We start from the raw sequence: 16,433 nt of genomic DNA, 5'->3' as shown, positions 1-16,433 counted from the left end.
TATCTGATACCAAGAATAATGTGTATACCGGCTGTACATATATCATTATATACAGGAGATGCCCAGGTTATACCAGCTGTACATATATAATTATATACAGGAGATACCCAGGTTATACCAGCTGTACATATATAATTATATACAGGAGATACCCAGGTTATACCAGCTGTACATATATCATTATATACAGGAGATGCCCAGGTTATACCAGCTGTACATATATAATTATATACAGGAGATACCCAGGTTATACCAGCTGTACATATATAATTATATACAGGAGATACCCAGGTTATACCAGCTGTACATATATAATTATATACAGGAGATGCCTAGGTTATACCAGCTGTACATATATAATTATATACAGGAGATGCCTAGGTTATACCAGCTGTACATATATAATTATATACAGGAGATGCCTAGGTTATACCAGCTGTACATATATCATTATATACAGGAGATACCCAGGTTATACCAGCTGTACATATATAATTATATACAGGAGATACCCAGGTTATACCAGCTGTACATATATAATTATATACAGGAGATACCCAGGTTATACCAGCTGTACATATATAATTATATACAGGAGATGCCTAGGTTATACCAGCTGTACATATATCATTATATACAGGAGATGCCCAGGTTATACCAGCTGTACATATATCATTATATACAGGAGATGCCCAGGTTATACCAGCTGTACATATATCATTATATACAGGAGATGCCCAGGTTATACCAGCTGTACATATATAATTATATACAGGAGATGCCTAGGTTATACCAGCTGTACATATATCATTATATACAGGAGATGCCCAGGTTATACCAGCTGTACATATATCATTATATACAGGAGATACCCAGGTTATACCAGCTGTACATATATAATTATATACAGGAGATGCCCAGGTTATACCGGCTGTACATATATAATTATATACAGGAGATGCCCAGGTTATACCGGCTGTACATATATAATTATATACAGGAGATGCCCAGGTTATACCGGCTGTACATATATCATTATATACAGGAGATGCCCAGGTTATACCGGCTGTACATATATAATTATATACAGGAGATGCCCAGGTTATACCAGCTGTACATATATCATTATATACAGGAGATGCCCAGGTTATACCAGCTGTACATATATAATTATATACAGGAGATACCCAGGTTATACCAGCTGTACATATATAATTATATACAGGAGATGCCCAGGTTATACCAGCTGTACATATATAATTATATACAGGAGATGCCCAGGTTATACCAGCTGTACATATATCATTATATACAGGAGATGCCCAGGTTATACCAGCTGTACATATATAATTATATACAGGAGATGCCCAGGTTATACCAGCTGTACATATATAATTATATACAGGAGATGCCCAGGTTATACCAGCTGTACATATATAATTATATACAGGAGATGCCCAGGTTATACCGGCTGTACATATATAATTATATACAGGAGATGCCCAGGTTATACCGGCTGTACATATATCATTATATACAGGAGATGCCCAGGTTATACCGGCTGTACATATATAATTATATACAGGAGATACCCAGGTTATACCAGCTGTACATATATAATTATATACAGGAGATGCCCAGGTTATACCAGCTGTACATATATAATTATATACAGGAGGTGCCCAGGATATACCGGCTGTACATGTATATTTATATACAGGAGATGTCCAGGTTATACCGGCTGTACATATATAATTATATACAGGAGATACCCAGGTTATACCAGCTGTACATATATAATTATATACAGGAGATACCCAGGTTATACCAGCTGTACATATATAATTATATACAGGAGATACCCAGGTTATACCAGCTGTACATATATCATTATATACAGGAGAGGCCCAGGTTATACCAGCTGTACATATATAGTTATATACAGGAGATACCCAGGTTATACCAGCTGTACATATATAATTATATACAGGAGATACCCAGGTTATACCAGCTGTACATATATCATTATATACAGGAGATGCCCAGGTTATACCAGCTGTACATATATAATTATATACAGGAGATACCCAGGTTATACCAGCTGTACATATATCATTATATACAGGAGAGGCCCAGGTTATACCAGCTGTACATATATAATTATATACAGGAGATACCCAGGTTATACCAGCTGTACATATATAATTATATACAGGAGATACCCAGGTTATACCAGCTGTACATATATAATTATATACAGGAGATGCCTAGGTTATACCAGCTGTACATATATCATTATATACAGGAGATGCCCAGGTTATACCAGCTGTACATATATCATTATATACAGGAGATGCCCAGGTTATACCAGCTGTACATATATCATTATATACAGGAGATGCCCAGGTTATACCAGCTGTACATATATAATTATATACAGGAGATGTCCAGGTTATATCAGCTGTACATATATAATTATATACAGGAGATACCCAGGTTATACCAGCTGTACATATATCATTATATACAGGAGAGGCCCAGGTTATACCAGCTGTACATATATCATTATATACGGGAGATGTCCAGGTTATACCAGCTGTACATATATCATTATATACAGGAGATGCCCAGGTTATACCAGCTGTACATATATAATTATATACAGGAGATGCCCAGGTTATACCGGCTGTACATATATAATTATATACAGGAGATGCCCATGTTATACCGGCTGTACATATATAATTATATACAGGAGATGCCCAGGTTATACCGGCTGTACATATATCATTATATACAGGAGATGCCCAGGTTATACCAGCTGTACATATATAATTATATACAGGAGATGCCCAGGTTATACCAGCTGTACATATATAATTATATACAGGAGATGCCCATGTTATACCGGCTGTACATATATAATTATATACAGGAGATGCCCAGGTTATACCGGCTGTACATATATAATTATATACAGGAGATGCCCATGTTATACCGGCTGTACATATATAATTATATACAGGAGATGCTCAGGTTATACCGGCTGTACATATATAATTATATACAGGAGATGCCCAGATTATACCAGCTGTACATATATAATTATATACAGGAGATGCCCATGTTATACCGGCTGTACATATATAATTATATACAGGAGATGCCCAGGTTATACCGGCTGTACATATATAATTATATACAGGAGATGCCCAGATTATACCAGCTGTACATATATAATTATATACAGGAGATGCCAGTATGCCCCATAGCACTATATACTGTATATTATACAATTTCGTATTGTTACTAAATTCATTAGTTTTTGCTTTTTTTCTTCTAACAGTCAGAAGAGATCAGTGTTCACTGAATAAAGACCCCACGAGCTGGAAATCTAATCTTCATTGTTCCGCCAGTGATTATGATTTGCTCATCTAAATACCTTTTATTAGATATTTTACTTACATTAATTCCACAGCGATTTACAGACATCAGGGTCCTGTTTGAACAAGTGATTGGCCCCTAAACCTAACAATTGGTCGGACCGCCCTTAGCAGCAACAACTGCAATCAAGCGCCTGTGATAACCGGCAATGAGTCTTTCACAACGCTCTGGAGGCATTTTGGCCGCTCATCTTTACAGAATTGCTGTAATTCATCTACATTGGAGGTTTCGGAGCACGAGCCGCCTATTTAAGGTCATGTACCAGCATCTCAATCGGATTAATGTCAGGACTTTGACTAGGCCACTCCAAAGTGTTAATTTTGTTTCTCTTAAGCCATTCAGAGGTGGACTTTCTGGTGTGTTTTGGATCATTATCCTGCTGCATAATCCAAGTGCGCTTCAGCTTGAGGTCACAAACAGATGCGCGGACATTCTCCTTTAGGATTTTTTGGTAGACCGCAGAAATCATGGTTCCATGTACCACAGCAAGTCTTCCAGGTCCTGAAGCAGCAAAACAGCCCCAGGCCATCACACTACCACCACCATATTTTACTGTTGGTATGATGTTCCTGTTCTGATATGCTGTGTTACTTCTCCACCTGGTGTAATGGGACATACACCTTCCAAAAAGTTCAACTTTTGTCTCATCAGTCCACAGAGTATTCTCCCAAAAGTCTTGGGGATCATCAAGATGTTTTCTGGCAAAACTGAGTGGAACCTTATGTTCTTCTTGCTCAGCATTGGTTTTTGTCTTGGAACTCTGTCATGCAGGCCATTTTTGCGAAGTCTCTTTCTTATGGAGGAGTCATGTGCACTGACCTCAACTGAGGCAAATGAGTTCTTTGGATGATGTTGTGGGGTCTTTTATCACCTCTTGGATGAGTCGTTGCTGCGCTGTTGGGGTAATTTTAGTGGGCCGGCCACTTCGGGAAGGTTCACCACTGTTCCAAGTTTTCGCCATTTTTTGATAATGGCTCTTACTGTGGTTTGGAGTCCCAAAGCAAAGGAGTTTTATATTTTTTTCCCGTGTTTGCGTTGGTTTCCTCCGGGTTCTCCAGTTTCCTCCCACACTCCAAAGACATACTGATAAGCAATTGAGATTGTGAGCCCCATTGGGGACAGCGATGATCATGTGTGTGTAAAGCGCTGCAGAAAAAGATAGCGCTATATAAGCAAAGTATAATAAATAAATAATTACTTTGTTTCTCATTTTTTCCAGAATTTCTTTGGATCGCAATATGATGTCTAGCTTTTGAGGAACTTTTGGTCTACTTCACTTTTTCAAGCAGGTCTTATCTAAGAGATTTTGTGATTGAGAAAAGGTGTGGCAGTAATCAGGCCTGTGTGTGGCTAGGGAATTTGAGCTCAGCTTCCCAAAAATGTGATAAATTAAATATGGTTTTTGTTTTAATGGGGGGACAAACACTTTATCACACAGGACCCAGTAGGTTTGGATTTATTTTTCCTTTAATAATAAATACCTTCATTTATAATCTTATAATCTGCATTTTGTGATTATTTGTGTTATTACTTTGTATAATATTTGTTTGGTGATCTGAACCCTTTAAGTGTGACAAAAATGCAAACGAATAGGAAATCAGGAAGGGGGCAAATACTTTTTCACTCAACTGTATTTGGTTATCACTAGGGTTGAGCGAAACGGGTCGTTCATTTTCAAAAGTCGCCGACTTTTGGCAAAGTCGGGTTTCATGAAACCCGATCCGACCCCTGTGCGGGGTCGGCCATGCGGTACGCGACTTTCGCGCCAAAGTCGCGTTTCAATGACGCGAAAAGCGCCATTTCTCAGCCAATGAAGGTAAACGCAGAGTGTGGGCAGCGTGATGACATAGGTCCTGGTCCCCACCATCTTAGAGAAGGGCATTGCAGTGATTGGCTTGCTGTCCGCGGCGTCACAGGGGCTATAAAGGGGCGTTCCCGCCGACCGCCATGTTACTGCTGCTGATCTGAGCCTAGGGAGAGGTTGCTGCCGCTTCGTCAGAAGCAGGGATAGCGTTAGGCAGGGTCCATTAACCACCAAACCGCTTGTGCTGTAGCGATTTCCACTGCCCAACACCACCTTCGGTGTGCAGGGACAGTGGAAGCTACATTTTTTTTTTTTTTCCCCCTCAGCGCTGTAGCTCATTGGGCTGCCCTAGAAGGCTCCCTGATAGCTGCATTGCTGTGTGTACGCCACTGTGCAAACCAACTGCTTTTTTCAAAGCACAAATCCTCTTGTTCCTTCCTTTCTGCACAGCTATCTTTTTGGTTTGTACACACTTTTTATTTAATTTGTGCATCAGTCCACTCCTTATTGCTGCCTGCCATACCTGGCTGAGATTACTGCAGGCAGGGAGATAGTAGCTGCCTGCCATACCTGGCTGAGATTACTGCAGGCAGGGAGATAGTAGCTGCCTGCCATACCTGGCTGAGATTACTGCAGGGAGATAGTAATTGAAGGACACTCCCTGTTTTTTTTTTTTTTTTTTGTGGGAGATTAAGATTGACATTTCTGCTAGAGTGCCATCCCTGTCTGTGTCATCTCTCACTCAGTGGGCCATAGAAAGCCTATTTATTTTTTTGCTTGATTTTGGTTTTGGTTTTGTGTGCCAGTCCTAAGCGTGCCATCTCTCTCTCTCAGATAGTGGGCCATAGAAAGCCTATTTTTTTTTTTTTATTGGGTTTATAAATTTTCCCTGGAACCAAAAAAAAAAAAGTGGGAGATTAATATTGGCCTCTGGGCTTGTGTGCCAGTCCTGAGCGTGCCATCTCTCTCACAAATAGTGGGCCATAGAAAGCCTATTTATTTATTTTTTTTTTGTTTTATAAATTCTCCCTTAAAAAAAAAAGGGAGATTAATATTGGCCTTTGGGCTTGTGTGCCAGTCCTAAGCGTGCCATCTCTCTCTGTCTCTCAGATAGTGGGCCATAGAAAGCCTATTTATTATTTTTTTTATTGGGTTTATAAATTTTCCCTGGAACAAAAAAAAAAAGTGGGAGATAAATATTGGCCTCTGGGCTTGTGTGCCACTCCTGACTCCTGTGTGCGTCATCTCTCACTCAGTGGGCCATAGAAAGCCTTTTTTTGTTTTATTTGTTTTCTAAATTCTCCCTGAAAAAATCATTTTATTTTATTTGGTTTCTAAATTCTTCCTGAAAAAATCATTTTATTCTATTTTTTTTTTTCCTAAAGTCTCCCTGAAAAAAAAACAAAAAAAACAAATCAGTGGGAGATTAATATTGCCCTTTCTGCTTGTGTGCCAGTCTTGACTCCTGGGTGTGCCATCTCTCTCTCTCTCTCCAATTGTGGGCCATAGAAAGCCTATTATTTTTTTTAGCTTGATTTGGGTTCCAAAATCTACCTGAAAAAATCACTACATCAATCAGTGGGAGATAAATATTGGCCTCTGGGCTTGTGTGCCACTCCTGACTCCTGTGTGCGTCATCTCTCACTCAGTGGGCCATAGAAAGCCTTTTTTTGTTTTATTTGTTTTCTAAATTCTCCCTGAAAAAATCATTTTATTTTATTTGGTTTCTAAATTCTTCCTGAAAAAATCATTTTATTCTATTATTTTTTTTTCCTAAAGTCTCCCTTAAAAAAAAAAAAAATCAAATCAGTGGGAGATTAATATTTACATTTGTGCTTCAGTGACAGTCCTGCGTGTGTGGCATCTCTCTCATTTGTTGCCACCAACAACAGAGTGTGTAACATTGTGCCTGATTTTCGTTGTGGTCTCACTCACCTGTAAAGGGGTAGCTAAATCATACTGAAGTTATAGCTCACCGTGTAATTTGTGTGACAGCAACAAATACCGTTAGTTTGTTTACGTTTTTAAAACAATGAGGAAGTCTGGTGGAAGAGGTCGTGGCCGGGGGCGTTCATTGTCAGCTGGTAATGAGGGTAGTGGTAGTGGTGGAGCATCAGCTGGTCGTGGGGAAAAAAATATTGCACCTAAGTCTGGAGCTGTGGAGCCAGGTTCGTCGTCTGGCTACACAAGGCCTCGAACGCTCCCTTTTCTGGGAGTAGGAAAACCGCTTTTAAAGCCGGAGCAGCAAGAGCAAGTTTTGGCTTATCTTGCTGACTCAGCCTCTAGCTCTTTTGCCTCCTCTCGTGAAACTGGTAAATGTCAAAGCAGCGCGTCGTTAGTGGATGTTCACGGTCAGGGACAAGTCGCTTCCTTGTCTTCTTCAGCAAAAACAACAACAGAGAAGAATGCAGCAGGCGACACAACGGGTTACTCCATGGAGCTCTTTACACATACCGTCCCTGGCTTAGAAAGTGAAGCAGTTAACAGTCCATGCCCATTACAAGTTGAATCTGACATGGAGTGCACTGATGCACAGCCACAGCCAGACTACTATGCTGGTCCTTTGACTCAGACCACAACATTGCCCTCGCAGGGTAATGATCAAGAATCAGACCCTGATGAGACTATGTTGCCCCATCACGAACGCTATACCACCGACCGACACGGTGACACAGACGAAGTTGCACACGAGCTACAAGAATAGGTAATAGATGACCCAGTTCTTGACCCCGATTGGCAGCCATTGGGGGAACAGGGTGCAGGCGGCAGCAGTTCTGAAGCGGAGGAGGAGGGGCCGCAGCAGGCATCAACATCGCAACAGGTTCCATCTGCCGGGCCTGTATCTTGCCCAAAACGCGTGGCAAAGCCAAAACCTGTTGGAGGACAGCGTGGCCATCCGGTTAAAGCTCAGTCTGCAATGCCTGAAAAGGTATCCGATGCTAGAAAGAGTGCAGTCTGGCATTTTTTTAAACAACATCCAATTGATCAGCGCAAAGTCATCTGTCAAAAATGTTCAACTACCTTAAGCAGAGGACAGAATCTGAAAAGTCTCAATACAAGTTGCATGCATAGACATTTAACCACCATGCATTTGCAAGCCTGGACTAACTACCAAACGTCCCTTAAGGTTGTAGCACCCTCGGCCAATGAAGCTAGTCAGCAACGCAACATCCCTTCCGGCAGTGTAGGGCCACCATTTTCCGCACCACCTGCAGTATCTGTGCAGGTTTCTTTGCCAGGCCAAAGCAGTCAGGGTCAGGGAATCACCAGTTTCGTAGTAGGAAACACTGCATCTAGGGCACCGGTGGCAACAATACCATCTCCCACCGTCTCTCAGTCTGCCATGTCCACCGGCACCCCCGCTAGTTCCACGATCTCCAGCTCTCCAGTCCAGCTCACCCTACATGAGACTATGGTTAGAAAAAGGAAGTACTTAGCCTCGCATCCGCGTACACAGTGTTTGAACGCACACATAGCTAGACTAATGTCGTTAGAGATGATGCCCTACCGGTTAGTTGAAAGCGAAGCTTTCAAAGCCCTGATGGACTACGCTGTACCACTCTACGAGCTACCCAGTCGACACTTTTTTTCCAGAAAAGCCATCCTAGCCCTCCACCAGCATGTTAAAGAGCGCATCGTCCATGCACTCAGGCAATCTGTGAGCACAAAGGTGCACCTGACAACAGATGCATGGACCAGTAGGCATGGCCAGGGACGTTACGTGTCCATCACGGCACACTGGGTAAATGTGGTGGATGCAGGGTCCACAGGGGACAGCAAGTTTGGGACAGTTCTGCCTAGCCCACGGTCTAGGAAACAATTGGCTGTAGCCGTTCGCACCCCCTCCTCCTCCTCTTCGTCCTCCTGCAGAAGCGAGAGCTCGTCCACAGACCGCAGTCGCACAACCACTCCATCCGCAGCTGCCACTGTTGCACACCAGGTCTCCCATTATGGGGCAGCTACTGGCAAACGTCAGCAGGCTGTATTGGCTATGAAGTGTTTGGGCGACAACAGACACACCGCGGAAGTTCTGTCCGAGTTCTTGCAGAAAGAAACGCAGTCGTGGCTGGGCACTGTAGATCTTGAGGCAGGCAAGGTAGTGAGTGATAACGGAAGGAATTTCATGGCTGCCATCTCCCTTTCCCAACTGAAACACATTTCTTGCCTGGCTCACACCTTAAACCTGGTGGTGCAGTGCTTCCTGAAAAGTTATCCAGGGTTATCCGACCTGCTCCTCAAAGTGCGTGGACTTTGCTCACATATCCGCCGTTCGCCCGTACACTCCAGCCGTATGCAGACCTATCAGCGTTCTTTGAACCTTCCCCAGCATCGCCTAATCATAGACGTTGCAACAAGGTGGAACTCAACACTGCACATGCTTCAGAGACTGTGTGAACAGAGGCGGACTGTTATGTTTTTGTGGGAGGATACACATACACGGGCAGGCAGTAGGATGGCAGACATGGAGTTGTCAGGTGTGCAGTGGTCGAAGATTCAAGACATGTGCCAAGTCCTTCAGTGTTTTGAGGAATGCACACGGCTGGTTTGTGCAGACAACGCCATAATAAGCATGAGCATCCCCCTAATGCGTCTGCTGATGCAAAGTTTGACGCACATAAAGGATCAGGCGTCTGCAGCTGAGGAAGAGGAAAGCCTTGATGACAGTCAGCCATTGTCTGGCCAGGGCATTGTACAGGACGAGGTAGCGGGCGAAGAGGAGGAGGAGGACGAGGAGGATGATGGGGATGATTATATTTTTAATGAGGAAGCTTTTCCGGGGCCACTGGAAATTGGTGGCGTGGCAAGGCCGGGTTCTGGTTTTTGGAGGGACACAAGTGACGTGGATTTGCCTGAAACTGCCCCTCAACCAAGCACAACCGCAGATTTGAGAACTGGAACTTTGGCCCACATGGCGGATTATGCCTTACGTATCCTCAAAAGGGACACACGCATAACTAAAATGATGAATGATGACGATTACTGGTTGGCCTGCCTCCTTGATCCTCGCTATAAAGGCAAATTGCAAAATATAATGCCACATGAGAACTTGGAACTAATATTAGCAACCAAACAATCAACTCTTGTTGACCGTTTGCTTCTGGCATTCCCTGCACACAGCGCCCGTGATCGTTCTAACACGAGCTGCAGGGGCCAGCAGACCAGAGGTGTTAGAGGGGCAGAAATCAGAAGTGTCGTTGGCCAGAGGGGTTTTCTGACCAGGTTGTGGAGTGATTTTGCTATGACCGCAGACAGGACAGGTACTGCTGCATCAATTCAAAGTGACAGGAGACAACATTTGTCCAGTATGGTTACAAACTATTTTTCATCCCTTATCGATGTTCTCCCTCAACCGTCATTCCCATTTGATTACTGGGCATCCAAATTAGACACCTGGCCAGAATTGGCAGAATATGCATTGCAGGAGCTTGCTAGTGTCCTATCAGAAAGAGTATTCAGTGCTGCAGGTTCAATATTAACCGAAAAAAGGACTCGTCTGGCTACCCAAAATGTAGATGATCTAACCTTCATTAAAATGAACCACAACTGGATTTCGAAATCTTTTGCCCCACCTTGCCCGGCTGACACCTAGCTTTCCTATGAAAAGGTCTTGCCTGTGGACTATTCTGAATGCCTTTTCCAATCTCGTAATTTTCTGCACCTGATTGTCCAGCATACGACATGTTTACACCTCACTAAATGGCCAAACTCCCCACACGGGGCCGTGGTATCGACACTTGGCGACAGCACCCGTGAGAGTGCAGTTTGTCTGAAGAGGTGGGTGAGCCCGCTTTTGGTCGACGGCACTGCCACTGGGTCCCTCCTAGTACAATAAAGTGTCTCTGGCGGTGGTTGTGCGCACCCAACGTCAGACACACCGTTGTAATATGAGGGGCCCTGGGCCTGTACCGCCGTCCACAAGACAGTTTCCCCCCCCCCCAGCTCAAACAGTGCTCTACCACTTGCAAAATTATCTCACAGCTCCACCAATGTTTAGTCTATGCGCTGACATCCTTCAATGCCTGCCACTGACAATACCATTGTATTGACATTTTTGTTATGTTAGGCCTTCGATGCCTGTCTGTGGTCACTCCTTCCACTAGGCCTCCACTGACCACACCACTGCTGCCCGTGTACCCCTGGAACCAATTTAAAATTGCCTACAGCCATGTGTTATTATTTTAGGCCTTTGATGCCTGTCTGCGGTCACTCCTTCCACTAGGCCTCCACTGACCACACCACTGCTGCCAGTGTACCCCTGGAACCAATTTAAAATTGCCTACAGCCATGTGTTATTATTTTAGGCCTTCGATGCCTGTCTGTGGTCACTCCTTCCACTAGGCCTCCACTGACCACACCACTGCTGCCCGTGTACCCCTGGAACCAATTTAAAATTGCCTACAGCCATGTGTTATTATTTTAGGCCTTCGATGCCTGTCTGCGGTGACTCCTTCCACTAGGCCTCCACTGACCACACCACTGCTGCCCGTGTACCCCTGGAACCAACATCAGAAAATATAAAAATAAGTATTTTGCTTATAAAAAAGAAAATACTGGAGAGATATCAAATGCAGACATTTTAACATTAAAAACAAACACATACAACAAAAATCTGGTACAGTACTAAAAATGGCCACCAGCTACAATAACTTTCTCCTGCAAGTAGTTAACTGAAAGGTTTTTTCAATTTTAAACACAGATATGGCATCCACCGAGTGTTGTCCTGTCGCGTCTTCTTTATATTATTGCCAAGAAGATGCAAAACAATGAAAATAATAAAATCATTATTTACCAAAAAAATAGAGTAAGTCAAAACCACATTGCAAATAAACATTTATTAAAAATAAAGAAGCAGGGCGCGTCCGAGGGTGAGTATATACCTAATAAGAATATAATCACCCTCGGACGCGCCCTGCTTCTTTCCGACAGCCTTCCTTCCTAAGAATCAGCCCTTCCGTGGTGTAGAGAGAGGGTTTGTTACACTCCAAGGTGTTCCCCAGGTTGCCTTTCCTGAGCTTCGATCTTCCAGCTCTCGTTTAGTAGTTGTTGGAAACTACGCTGCATTAGGCCTACAAATTGGGTATGGGGTGTAGAGAGATGGTGTGTTCCACTCCAAGGTGTTCTCCAGGTTGCCTTTCCTGAGCTTCGATCTTCCGGCTCTCGTTTAGTAGTTGTTGGAAACTACGCTGCATTAGGCCTACAAATTGGGTATGGGGTGTAGAGAGATGGTGTGTTCTACTCCAAGGTGTTCTCCAGGTTGCCTTTCCTGAGCTTCAATCTTCCGGCTCTCGTTTAGTAGTTGTTGGAAACTATGCTGCATTAGGCCTACAAATTGGGTATGGGGTGTAGAGAGATGGTGTGTTCCACTCCAAGGTGTTCTCCAGGTTGCCTTTTCTGAGCTTCAATCTTCCGGCTCTCGTTTAGTAGTTGTTGGAAACTACGCTGCATTAGGCCTACAAATTGGGTATGGGGTGTAGAGAGATGGTGTGTTCCACTGTAGAGAGATGGTGTGTTCCACTCCAAGGTGTTCCCCAGGTTTCCTCGCCAATGCTTCGATCATCATGCTCTCGTTTAGCAGTTGTTGGAAACTACGCTGCATTAGGCCTACAAATTGGGTATGGGGTGTAGAGAGATGGTGTGTTCCACTCCAAGGTGTTCCCCAGGTTTCCTCGCCAATGCTTCGATCATCATGCTCTCGTTTAGTAGTTGTTGGAAACTACGCTGCATTGGGCCTACAAATTGGGTATGGGGTGTAGAGAGATGGTGTGTTCCACTCCAAGGTGTTCCCCAGGTTTCCTCGCCAATGCTTCGATCATCATGCTCTCGTTTAGTAGTTGTTGGAAACTACGCTGCATTGGGCCTACAAATTGGGTATGGGGTGTAGAGAGAGGGTGTGTTCCACTCCAAGGTGTTCCCCAGGTTGCCTTTCCTGAGCTTCAATCTTCCGGCTCTCGTTTAGTAGTTGTTGGAAACTACGCTGCATTAGGCCTACAAATTGGGTATGGGGTGTAGAGAGATGGTGTGTTCTACTCCAAGGTGTTCTCCAGGTTGCCTTTCCTGAGCTTCGATCTTCCGGCTCTCGTTTAGTAGTTGTTGGAAACTACGCTGCATTAGGCCTACAAATTGGGTATGGGGTGTAGAGAGATGGTGTGTTCCACTGTAGAGAGATGGTGTGTTCCACTGTAGAGAGATGGTGTGTTACACTCCAAGGTGTTCCCCAGGTTTCGTCCACATTGCTTCGATCTTCCGACTCTCGTTTAGTAGTTGTTGAAAACTACACTGCATTAGGCCTACAAATTGGGTATGGGGTGTAGAGAGATGGTGTGTTCCACTCAAAGGTGTTCTCCAGGTTGCCTTTCCTGAACTTCTATCTTCAGGCTCTCATTAAATTGTGGTTAAACGGAACAACTGCATTTGGCGTACTAGTTGGTTTGGGGCCTACTATCGGTGTCTGCCGCTCCTTGCTGTTCTCCTGGTTTCCTGTCCTGAAATTCCGTTTTCAGGCGCTCGTTAAGTAGTTGTTAATGTTAGACTGCATTTGGCCTACTAGTTGGGTTGGGGCCTACTATCGGTGTCTGCCACTCCTTGCTGTTCTCCTCCACTGAACAAAGCTGTGCCGCCTGTTTACTACTGTTGCCAATTTTGAACTGCATTTCGACTACTTACTGATTTGGGCCTACTCTCTGTGTCAGCCTCTCATTCCAGTTGTCCTCCACTGCAATGCCCCCTGATTAGTCCTGTGTTACCAATTTTGAACTGCATTTAGCCCACTTTATTCTTTGGGCCTATATCTGTGTTTCCTCCTCATCCTGCCCATTGCCCAGCCAGTGATAGATGAGTCTGCTGGTACATTGACCCATAACGCAACATTTCCCGTGCACGCTACACTGCAAGATTGTGACCCTGCTGAAAGTCAGGTCCCCCTTCCCGCATACCATACCACCTTACACGGGGACAAAGAGGAAGGTGCAGATGAAAGTGCAGGTTCCTTCATCAGGTGGGGGGAGGAATACTAGTTGGCGACGTCACTGGCACAGGGCCTCTCATAGTACGCAAAAGTGTTGCTGCCGGTGGGAGGCGCCCCCGCCGTGCAAACGCCGCTGTACTTTGAGGGGCCCTGTGCCAGTGCCAATGCCAACGAGTGGGCCCCCCCTGCTTGCTCAGGTTCACAGCACTTGCAAAGTTGAAATACTTACCTCTCCCTGCTCCACTGCCGTGACGTGGTCCAGATTTCCTGGGCCCACTAATTACTTGAACCAGCCCTACCCCCCACAACTTTAGCCAAATGACCCCCAATTTCAAATGCCTTCCAATTATTATAAGGTAAATTACGCTTGACAAGCTTCATTAAGAAGAATGGATGGTTTTGACATTAAAATGGGCACTCTAGGTGTTTTCCTGGCCCCCACTCACTGCCGACTATGCTGCCCCATTGACTTGCATTGGGTTTCGTGTTTCGGTCGATCCCGACTTTACGTCATAATCGGCCGATTTCACTCGACCCGACTTTTGAGATAGTCGGGTTTCGCGAAACCCGGCTCGACTCTAAAAAGGTCAAGGTCGCTCAACTCTAGTTATCACTGCTAATGAAACCTGAAGCTACATTCAGCAGGATGTTGCCTTTTTCTTAACGGTGTGGCTCATTTAAATTTATTAACTATCAAGGATCATCCAAAAATCGATTTCACTATTGATTCTTTTTCTACCTGCTTTCTGACTGTTTCCTTCTGCTTTGTGTGTGACATTACTGATAATTCTAATCCTTTTTATTCATTATATGTTTATATTGATGTTTTCAGAGCTTTTAGAATACATTTCAATTTTCTGAATTTCTGGACATTTATTAATAAATGGATCCGGTGCTTCCCTGCGCATTTATACTGGTGGTTATGGATCCCTGCGATCAAAATCATAGATATCAAATTCTCATTTTTTTTAAATCAGAAAGTTGTGCACTCGGCAATATTCTATTCTCCTTCCTACTTCAATAAATGATAGTTTTCAAGAACATCTTTACATAGGTGCCTGTCTTGTTACAGTATAGTTAGATCTCAAGTCTGCAGGACCAGCTCCAGGTTTTTGTGGGTCCCGGGCGAAAGAGTCTCAGTGGCCCCTTTAACACACACCACAATTCATGAGGCACAGATGAGAAATATAGGTACAATACAATGCCAAAGATTTCACTAACTTCTTACATTATATGAGTGATATCTATTATACATTCTACAATGGCTCAGAAACCGGCGACTCCTCTCAGCACACAGTGTGACGGCAGACTTATCAATAAGGACCAGACAGTATAGTCCTCCACACAGTATTACGGGCACCCCATAGTCCTCCAAACAGAATTATGGGCACAACCTAGTCCTCCATACAGTATTATGGGCACCACATAGTCCTCCACACAGTATTACGGGCACCCCATAGTCCTCCAAACAGAATTATGGGCACAACCTAGTCCTCCATACAGTATTATGAGCCCCACATAGTCCTCTATGCAGTATTATGAGCACCACATAGTCCTCCATACAGTATTATGGGCACCACATAGTCCTCCATACAGTATTATGGGCCCCACATAGTCCTCTATGCAGTATTATGGGCACAACCTAGTCCTCCATACAGTATTGTGGGCCCCACATAGTCCTCTATGCAGTATTATGGCCTCCACATAGTCCTCCATACAGTATTATGGGCACCACATAGTCCTCCATACAGTATTATGGGCCCCACATAGTCCTCTATGCAGTATTATGAGCACCACATAGTCCTCCATACAGTATTATGGGCACCACATAGTCCTCTATACAGTATTATGGGCCCCACATAGTCTTCCATACAGTATTATTGGCCCCGCATAGTCCTCCATACAGTATTATGGGCACTTCATAGTTCTCTATACAGTATTATGGGCCTCACATAGTCCTCTATGCAGTATTATGGGTTCCACATTGTCCTCCATACAGTATTATGGGCACCACAGAGTCCTCCATACAGAATTTTGGGAGGCCACAAAGTCTTCCATACAGTATAGTGGGCACCACATAGCCCTCCATACGGTATTATGGACCCCAAATATTGTTCCATACAGTATATAATGTCCCCATATATTGCTCCATATAGTATAATGGCCCCATATATTACTCCATATAGTATAATAGGCCCCTTGTATTATGCCATGCAGTTT

At 43.9% G+C, this 16,433-nt stretch overlaps 1 protein-coding gene across 1 annotated transcript in view; it reads left to right on the top strand.

Moving 5' to 3' along the window:
* LOC138666882 (guanylate cyclase 2G-like) overlaps nt 1–4,945 on the top strand; it is a 45,978-nt gene extending 41,033 nt beyond the window's left edge. The window contains exon 17 of the mRNA XM_069755062.1: nt 3,347–4,945. Within this exon, the coding sequence (XP_069611163.1) occupies nt 3,347–3,370 (24 nt within the window). The 3' untranslated portion in view covers nt 3,371–4,945. The remainder of the gene's footprint in view (nt 1–3,346) is intronic.
* The last annotated feature ends 11,488 nt before the right edge of the window (nt 4,946–16,433 follow it).

The sequence above is a fragment of the Ranitomeya imitator genome, chromosome 2 (assembly GCF_032444005.1).
Source record: "Ranitomeya imitator isolate aRanImi1 chromosome 2, aRanImi1.pri, whole genome shotgun sequence".
Classification (NCBI taxonomy): domain Eukaryota; kingdom Metazoa; phylum Chordata; class Amphibia; order Anura; family Dendrobatidae; genus Ranitomeya; species Ranitomeya imitator.
Note: the sequence above shows the minus strand (reverse complement) of the source record. Positions and strands in the feature narration are given on the sequence as shown.